General features: G+C 34.7%; 1 protein-coding gene across 3 annotated transcripts; it reads left to right on the top strand.

The window, feature by feature from the left end:
- Nucleotides 1-1110: 1110 nt before the first annotated feature.
- Nucleotides 1111-7611, top strand: LOC121250111 (phosphoglucan phosphatase LSF1, chloroplastic). Of its 3 annotated transcripts, XR_005937709.1 has the most exons (11): nt 1111-1525; nt 1621-1727; nt 2413-2869; nt 3096-3167; nt 3396-3517; nt 3959-4174; nt 4594-4699; nt 4955-5067; nt 5810-5954; nt 6230-6490; nt 7589-7611. XR_005937709.1 is itself a non-coding variant. In XM_041149051.1 (10 exons), exons 1-10 carry the CDS (start codon nt 1223-1225, stop codon nt 6347-6349), a joined length of 1761 nt encoding a protein of 586 aa, XP_041004985.1. In that variant the 5' UTR covers nt 1111-1222; the 3' UTR covers nt 6350-6569. The 3 variants fall into 3 exon arrangements, 2 of the variants coding, with proteins under 2 accessions (XP_041004985.1, XP_041004986.1); XM_041149051.1 differs by lacking the exon at nt 7589-7611 and having other exon boundaries at nt 6230-6569; XM_041149052.1 differs by lacking the exons at nt 1111-1525; nt 7589-7611 and having other exon boundaries at nt 2397-2869; nt 6230-6569.
- Nucleotides 7612-8982: the final 1371 nt, after the last annotated feature.

Below are 8982 nucleotides of genomic sequence, written 5' to 3'. Positions count from 1 at the left end.
ACAAAATAAAATAAACAATTCAACTTTTTCAAATCACAAAACAAAAATAATATTAAAAAATATATTCTAATAACATTTTATCCAACTTTTTAACTTTAATCTCAATTCATCTCTGAAAACAAACGAGTCTTAAGACTCTTCTCTCAATTATTAACCATGAGTCTCAAGTTCGACCTATAATATTTAGGTACGTTAATTTGGATGCTTGAAGTATCTCAAAATCTTATCATGAATAATAATGAAATGATTTAAGTAAAAATATTATATTGAGTTTTAGAAAATAAGAGAGTAAAAATTGATTAAAACTTTCTTTTAAAATAAGTATTTTATTTAAGTTTATAAAAGTAAATAGATAAAATTAAAAAAATATTGGAATATAATTTTTTAATTGAATCGTTCTTTTTTAATATTAGTTTTTTTTTTTTAAGTTTGTAAAAGTTATATTAAATTTTGTGTTTGAATAATGATTAGATGAAAAATTTAAAAATTTAAAAATAATTTATATTCGTATAATGTATGATAATAAAATTATAAAAAAATTTAAGAATTTTGGGAAGAGAAAATCATCGTTGTTAAAAAGATTTTCATTTTCTTCAGCTGCTCGGCTTCTCTCGTATCTACAACCGACAATTGCCTCCCATGATCCTATCAAACGTCGCCACGTCAAATATGAATGGCCTAGAAATCTCGTGTTTTCTTTCGGAAAAAATCTATTCATTTTTTCAAACTTTTCTACGTGTCAGTGCATGAAAAGTGTTTGAAAAGAATATGAAAATATACCTCATTTTAAAATTGTTATCTCACCTCATCCTTTAAATTAATCATTATAATTTTTATTAAATTTTTAAATAAAAAATAAAAAAATAATTTAATTTTTTTAAATAAAAATAATATTATAACAATATTTTAATTTTATAATTTTTTTTATTTAATTTTTTTTTTAAAATTAAAAAATTATTAAATTCAAAATATGTTATTACTATTTATAAATTATATTCCTATATTCGTACAATTTTACCTCTTCTCGCTCTCCGTAGGAGCCAGAAAAGTGGGGCCTCTCCATAGAGCCACGTGGACCTTGAATTTCTTAGCCCCACTCTGTGGCTTCTCTTCCTGATCTCTCCCAACTTCCGAAGAACCAGCTCGATTAGAGTAACCTCTAATTCACTCATACTAGAGCTTCGAAGTTCAGAGAAAAACTATAAAAATTTCTTTTTCCAAGATGCCCTCTCTGCAAGCTTCTAGTTGCAGAGCTTTTCATCGTCCTCCAATGTCCTCCTCGTTTTGGGGCAAGGATCTGTGCTCCTCATACAGTGGAGCTATCGGGATGCTTGGTGCTAGAAAAGAGAAGCTTCGTTTCAATGGTGGAACCGTCAGGTTGACGGTTATCGCAATGTCCGGTGGCTCTTCTTCTACCCTCAAGATGAACCTGAACGAGTACATGGTCACTCTTGAAAAACCCCTCGGTATTCGATTCGCTCTCTCCGTCGACGGCAAAGTCTTCGTTCACTCTCTCAAGAGAGGGGTATTGCCGTCTCTTTTCCAATTTTCGAGCTCTAAGATTCTCTAAAATTATGATAACGACCTTTTTTTTTTTTTTTTTTTTTTTTGAGACTGTAGAGTAATGCAGAGAAGTCGAGGATAATCATGGTGGGTGACACTTTGAAAAAGGCTAGTGATTCGTCTGGCGGTAGGCTTATGGAGATCAAGGACTTCGGCGATACACAGTATGAAAAGGATTTATTTGTTTTCAATAAATAAATTTGTGAATTCATTTGTTTTGGTTGAATCATACACAAAATGGCATCTATATTAGAATTAGTTTCTCTCTTCTTCAATTTTATCGTCTTGTTAGATTTTAAGTTGGGGTAGTATGCGATACTTAGTTTAATTCCTCTGTTTGTTATGGGACTGCCTTACCCGCTTTCTTTGTTGCGTAGATAGCACTGTGCTAAGGAGTGATAATCTAATAGAAGTGGATAATGATAGAGCTGGAACCTGCAGTAAGGGTTTGGTCGTTGGGACTTTGGTTACTCTATTAACTCATTGTACTGAGATGACTGCTTTGAGATTGTGCCGTGGTTAATTACGTTCAATGCCTGTTGAGGCCAATATACCTCAACTGTACAGTATTGCCCATCGTTGTTGTACTGTTCTTGGATTAGCTTTCTATCAATGTGGAGAACTTATATGGACTCCACAGAGCCTTGTCCCAATATGTGGTGTTTGTTGACTGGATTTCAAATCTTCAATGTGGAGAACTTCTATGGACTCCACTTAACAGTTAACATTGCATTTATTTCAGTGTCTAAGCTAGCCTTTATATGATGCGAAGTTACTTAATGAAATAATTGTTAAAGATATGTTCATTATTTTGTTTGTTTTTATTTTTTCAGTCTTTGGTGTCTTCAGGAGGATGCTGAAGGAGAATACAGGATCATTTAGCCTAATTCTTGAGAGGCCCTACTCTCCATTTCCGATTCAACAATTACATCTGGGTGATCTTGATATACTATTCAATAGAGGTCGAGTTTCTGTTGCCAGCTGGAACAAGAGTATATTGGCATCAAATTTGCAAACATCTTCTGACAGTAATGGGAATTCTGGATTTGTCATGTTTTCTTCGAAGTTTCTTACATCCCAAGGATGGAAACTTTTGAGTGGTCAAAATGGACAAATTCAATCACAACTGCAGAAACATATTCTTTCTCAATCCCTAAGTGAACTTGTTTGTATATTTTCTGAAGAAGAGTCGGGAGATGGAGAATGGGCTCATGGGAATTTTCCTCTTGAGGAATATGTTAAGGCACTGGATCGTTCTAAAGGGGAGCTATATTATAATCACTCACTTGGCATGCGCTATAGCAAGGTGTGATGTCCATCAATTTTTAAATTCTATACTTCTGGTATATTCAAGGACTGGATGGTGCACTCTGGAAAAAAAAAAAAAAAAAAAAAAAGGAAGCAGGACTGGTTGGTGTACAGTTTTGACTAATTTGTGGATCTCGCTTCAATGTTATGCTTTTGATGATAACTTTTAGTTTGTTAGCACATCACTTATGTTACATTCACTTTTTTGCTGTTTTTATTTTTAGGTTACGGAGCAAATATACGTGGGATCATGTATTCAAACAGAAGCTGACATAGAGACTTTGTCAGATGTTGCTGTAAGTAGCACCTTTGTCTGTTGCACTTGTTGCTTTTCATGGCATATTGCTTCTCTTTCTGTAAATCTTTTTGAATTTCTGTTTGAATGGACAAGTGTTTTTTGGATATTGCCTGCAATTAATTTGCATCTGCAGATCATTATCATGTTCAACGAATGCTCCTTGCAAGGGCCTTTTTTTTTCCTAATCCATTTTTCTCTTATAGGAGCTTTCAAATTTCTGTTTCAGGGTGTGACTGCCGTCCTGAATTTCCAAAGTGGAATTGAAGCTGAAAATTGGGGGATTAATTCCACTTCAATCAATGAATCATGCCAAAGATCCAATATTCTCCTGATTAACTATCCTATAAGGTAACCAAGGGGTTCCATGGCAGTCTGTAAATATATATCCCCACGCATATACAATAATATGTATTTATTAGCCATGGCATTTTCTGTGTGCGTGTACTTGTTAATAAAAGAAGTTTCCCAAATTATCAGGATGCTGCTTCTGCTAACAGTATCCTTATGCTGAGTAGTGAGTGTGTGTACTTATGGTTTTCTGTGAGCACTCACTGATGCTTAATCAGAAAGAAATTTAGGCTTTGCGGATTGACTTTTTGAGAGTATTCTACACTTGTCTTGTTTCTGTACATTTTCTTCTTATCTGTGAATGATGCCAGAAATTTGATGTCTTTATGCTTTTGGAAATGGAAATGGGAACTTTGAGTAGGTCATACTTAAATTTTTACCACTCTTGAGGCTTCCTAGCTGATTGCTGTACGGTAAATTTGCCTTGGTTTTCTTTTGCAGGGATGGAGACTCCTTTGATATGAGGAAGAAGTTACCGTTTTGCGTGGGGCTTCTATTACGCTTGTTAAAAAAGAACCATCGTGTTTTTGTTACTTGTACAACTGGTTTTGATCGATCGCCAGCTTGTGTGATTGCATACCTGCATTGGATGACAGACACTTCCCTTCATGCAGCTTATAATTTTGTCACCGGGTTGCATTCTTGCAGGCCTGACAGGTTATTCTTGCCAACCTTCCTGCATGTTTGTGCTGTATTGTTGGCAATGCCAAGGAGCATTTCGTCATGGTTTGCATGTCAGCTTTAAAGAACCTAAGAGATAACAATCGAAGTATTCTGGCTCCTTTCAGCTATGACTTAAAAACTCCTATGGGAGACATAATTGACTTGTAGCTGAGGTTCTTTATCATCTGTCATTAATTTTATTTTTATTATTTTCGAGAGCTCTTATATGCATGTGCGAACTATAGCCTGTTTTAGCTTCTAGAATTTATTTCTTAGTTAGATAATTTTTTATTAACTGGTTTGGTGGATTTTTCACCCAAAATGGTAATGGCAAACAAAAAAGAACAAAGATTTGATTATCGCTATCAGGACCCTTTAACTTGACAAAGAATCTAAATAAAATCTTTATACAGACCAGCAATTGCTTGGGCAACATGGGATCTTATAGCTATGGTGGAAAAAGGCAGTCATGATGGTCCCGCTACACATGCTGTGACCTTTGTGTGGAATGGGCAAGAGGTAAGGGAAAATCTCATTTTCATCTTCATTGTGCTTTTAAATAATCTTGATTGCCTGAAATGAAGGGACAGTGTTCCTCTTTCTTGTTGCTCTCTTGGCTAGAAGTAATTCTTTGAATGGAGTTTTTTTTTTTTTATCGGTAATTCTTTGAATGAAGTTGAGAGCATGGAGGTTTTAAACTGTCATATTTGCTATAATTGTTTTTGTTATGGAACATTAGGTCTTGATGGTGCTTCTTGTATGTGTTCGTTATAGGGAGAAGATGTAAATTTGGTTGGAGATTTTACTGGAAATTGGAAAGAACCAATTAAAGCAATCCATAAAGGTGGACCTAGATATGAAGTGGAAGTTAGACTCCCGCAAGGAAAGTAAGTGTCAAGCTTTTTGTCCTTTCTCTTAATTGCTGATGTTGATTTAAAATGTAGAATCTTTCTAATTAATCTGTCTCATGGCATCTTTGTTGAATTTACTGCTTGAAGGACTTTCGAAGTTCATGCAACTGTAGTTTCTGATTCTCGGAACTGCAGTAGTTATCTATGAAAGAAGCCCTAATATATGGTTCAATGGGAGTTAAGTTTTCAAATTGAACCCCAAGGGGTTGGCCTAAGTGGTGAAGGCCTTGGTCTTAGGGTATCATTCCTTTCAAGGTCCAAGGTTCAACACCTTATGGGTGCAAACAATCCTTTCGGGCCACACTCCCTGGTGAAAAGCCAGCGATTTAACCAGTTTTGTGTAGGGAAACTTCCAAGAGTGCGGTGCACCGAACCGGGGTTTACTCTGCAGGGGTGGGTCCGAATGGCCCTGCCTTGGAGAGGTTCCCCGACATAACAAAAAAAAGGTTTTCAAATTGAATATTGTTAAACATAATATTAAAAAATAGTCATCTAGTCCAAAATGGAGAGCTTGGCTTCTGGCCTGTCACTGTGTTCTGTGCATATCGCTTTTGATAATTCTCAACAAATTGAAGTTCTCAATCACAATCTTTAAGAACACTCGCAATTCATTAGTGGACATCCTAACCGTTTACAACATGCATAATTTAAGTTGTATACCATGTTCTGGAATATTTTTTGAAGCTAAACTTCTTTCTAAATATAATTGTGCCTGAAGGTACTACTACAAATTTATCACTAATGGGCAATGGAGACATTCAACATCTTCACCATCGGAAAGGGATGAAAGGGGGAATGTTAACAATGTAATTGTGATTGGCGATACTGCCAGTGTTAGACCTTCTATCCAACCACAAAAGAAGGTTAGTGCTTTGTCTTGTCATACTTTGCACGAATGAACTTGAAATGTATGCAACCCTCACTTTTAGTATTTTGGCAGACGATTAATGCCACAGGTTCATCGTAATAATAGTAACCTCATATCCATATTTTGGCATTGTGCATTATTTACTAATAGTGACATCTTTCAAGAAACAGCAAATTTCATTGCTATTAATATTTGGGAAAGTTATTATTTCTTTCTTTTCTTTATTAATGCTTGCCACATTCTGATGGTGGCTTTCCTCTAATGTATAAGGATGCAAATGTAGTGAAGGTGATTGAGAGGCCTCTGACAGAAAATGAGCGCTTTATGTTGGCAAAAGCAGCTCGTTGTGTTGCATTCTCCGTCTGTCCAATCAGACTAGCTCCCAAGTAGTTGAGGGCCCACAATAACCCCAAACGTACTGGCTGTTGGGTCCTTGCTACTACGGCATTTTCAAGCAGCCCTTATCGAGACATTAGTTGTCATCCATTGTTGTACATTCTCAAGTCAATCCCTTTAAGCTCGGTTCTGAAGGTATTCTTTTCCGGACTTGAAATAATCATGTCCATTTTGTGGAAATTTAGCATATACCAAATAAAGATGCATCTTCATACATGTCAAACCTATTGTATCTGTTGATGCTACCTTTCTCGTTTCTTTGACTAGCCTGAATAATGATAGAAATGAATTGTCATGCCATATCCACAGATAACTTGCTTTAGCATACCACTTAAGAGCTGGCCCGTATCTTTGAACCATCTGTAAATAAGAAAAGAAAATGTTTTAAAAAGAATTGTCACTCACTGTATGGGTGAATGAATGATGAGGCCAGAAATTATAGTCTAGACGTGGTTCTGTTTGCCGGTCATTCTATGAGATATGTTGTTATAGGCTTGTTTAGGCAGGTCTTAAGCTATTTTTTCGAAGTGCTTGTGTTTTGTGGGACATATTTGAGAGATTTCTGGCCCATTCCTGTAAAGATGAGGCTCTTCCTCAGGTTATATATGATGGCTGGGCTATGTGGACAAGTCTCATTTATTGAATTGGGTAGCGTACTGCGCCTGAAGTTCATTCTTCATCCCAATTTCATTGATATATTTCTTGTTTAATTCCCAAGCATATCGGACCAGCCTAATTCAATCATATAGCAATTAATTTCCGTTACAAAATAAGATAAAAGATTATATTAAGATGTATAAAGATCACAAGTCTGATTCTAATAGCAAAAATGCTACAGTCACCGATTCTTTCTCCCAATGGAATATCCCGACTGACGTGGCATGCCATGTGGCAACTTTTAAATATTAAAAAAAGAGAAATTTTATTTGTAATCTTGAGTGATAGATTGCGTGTGCAGTCTCATTAATAAATGAGAGTAGAAGAGAAAAAAAAATCATTTTGAAAAAAAGATATTATTGTAATTTTAATTTTTTTTAAATATAATTGTATGAGCTTGCATAATAGAGAATGTATTTAGACTAACTTTTAAAAAAAAAAAAAAACAAATCAGATCGATTTCCTTCTTCTCTTCCAAATAACGAAACCCTAACACCTGACCTGTTATTACCTTCTTCTCTCCCAAATGGATCAGAACCTTTCGTCTCTCATGGCTGTAATGGGTGGCAATTGCAGGAACATCGACATAGAACCACTGATAGGAGCCTGGATCATTTGCAGGAACAAATATGCTAGGCTTCTCACTTCCACGAACTACTCCAACAACTTCTGTAGGATTAACAGCAGGGACATTGACCTCCTGTATGTTGCTAGAAGTTAGATTGTATCTTCAATATGTCTCACCTTAAAGAAGTACAGAGCGATGAGAAATACTAAAAATAGCAATAACCTCCACCTTTTGACGCTTCGAGGACCAAAACCTCCACCAAGATCAGCTTCTTTCACTATCCTGGACAGAGGGGTTTGCCAAAGGCTGTCTTGTATCTCTGTGCAGAATTTCTTTGCTTGTGTATGCTTTTTTTTTTCTTTTTTTATTTTCCTTGGGTTTTTGTAAACCAGCATAAGCAAGTATTAATGTTTGTGCGTGATTATTGGCCAGTCCCTCCCCCGCCCACTCTGATTTTCTTCCTCTCCTTCTCCTTCCCCTTTTCTTTTTTAATTTTTAATTTTTCGTTTAAATACTTTTTGCTGCATTTAAATTAAACCTTATGGTCCCCTGCTGGAAATCGATGTGGAAGAGAATAGGGATGGAGGCGACCTTCAGGCTAATTCTTTGAAACTGGTAATGATCCAGAGCCTTGCAACTTTAATTTGTAATGATTCTGTTTTGTTTTACTTTTTTCTTCCTCTCCGAACCACCCCACTTGCTTGCTTGCAAATCTTCACCAAATCTTCACACAGATCTTGTGCGTGCATCGGAGCAAATTTGAATGACTTTAGAACGATTTCCTATGTTTTTGTTCCTTTTATGTTTTTGTTTTGTTTTTTTTTTTAAATAAAATAAAATCACGTGGCATGCCACGTCAATCGAGCAGCAGAAAAACTATTTTCTTCAGTTTTTTATACGAGTTTTGCTACACAATCTTCATCACACTTCATATTCTATATTTTTTTAAATTTTTAAATTTTTTAATATTTTTTAAAAATTCTTTCTGAGTTTATTCTTTTTAAATTATTTCAAATTTTCTATTCTTATTCATATAATAAATATTTAATAAAAGAAAAAAATAATAAAAATTAAAAAAAAAATATGGAATGCAGAGTGTTAAGAGATTGTGAAGATTTATTCTTTTCATATCACCTCCTATCATTCATGGGGGTCATGGTCATATAGATACATATGTAACAATTCCTAGCTTATTTTATCTCTCCAAATTAAGTCTATTTATAACATTTTTTTTAAGGTTTCCTTGTAGCATATAACCTAACCCTATGTTTTTCTGTTTGACTAAAACAAGTTATTATTAATAAAAAAAATTTTTTATTGGATTTTTTATTTTAGATTTTTTTTTAGATTTTTTTTTTTTTTTTTTTTTATAAATTGAAGAAAAGATGAAAGGTAAAAATTA

Source organism: Juglans microcarpa x Juglans regia, chromosome 2D, assembly GCF_004785595.1.
Source record: "Juglans microcarpa x Juglans regia isolate MS1-56 chromosome 2D, Jm3101_v1.0, whole genome shotgun sequence".
Lineage (NCBI taxonomy): Eukaryota > Viridiplantae > Streptophyta > Magnoliopsida > Fagales > Juglandaceae > Juglans > Juglans microcarpa x Juglans regia.
The sequence above is the reverse complement of the archived record's forward strand: the minus strand, read 5'-3'. Positions and strand labels throughout refer to the sequence as shown.

Excerpts from the sequence above, each read along its gene's own strand:
- LOC121250111 (XM_041149051.1), top strand. The coding sequence starts at position 1,223 with ATGCCCTCTCTGCAAGCTTCTAGTTGCAGAGCTTTTCATCGTCCTCCA. Across the intron at positions 2,870-3,095 it reads TTGGCATGCGCTATAGCAAG|GTTACGGAGCAAATATACGT; the intron begins GTGTGATGTCCA and ends TTTTATTTTTAG. Across the intron at positions 3,168-3,395 it reads AGACTTTGTCAGATGTTGCT|GGTGTGACTGCCGTCCTGAA; the intron begins GTAAGTAGCACC and ends TTTCTGTTTCAG.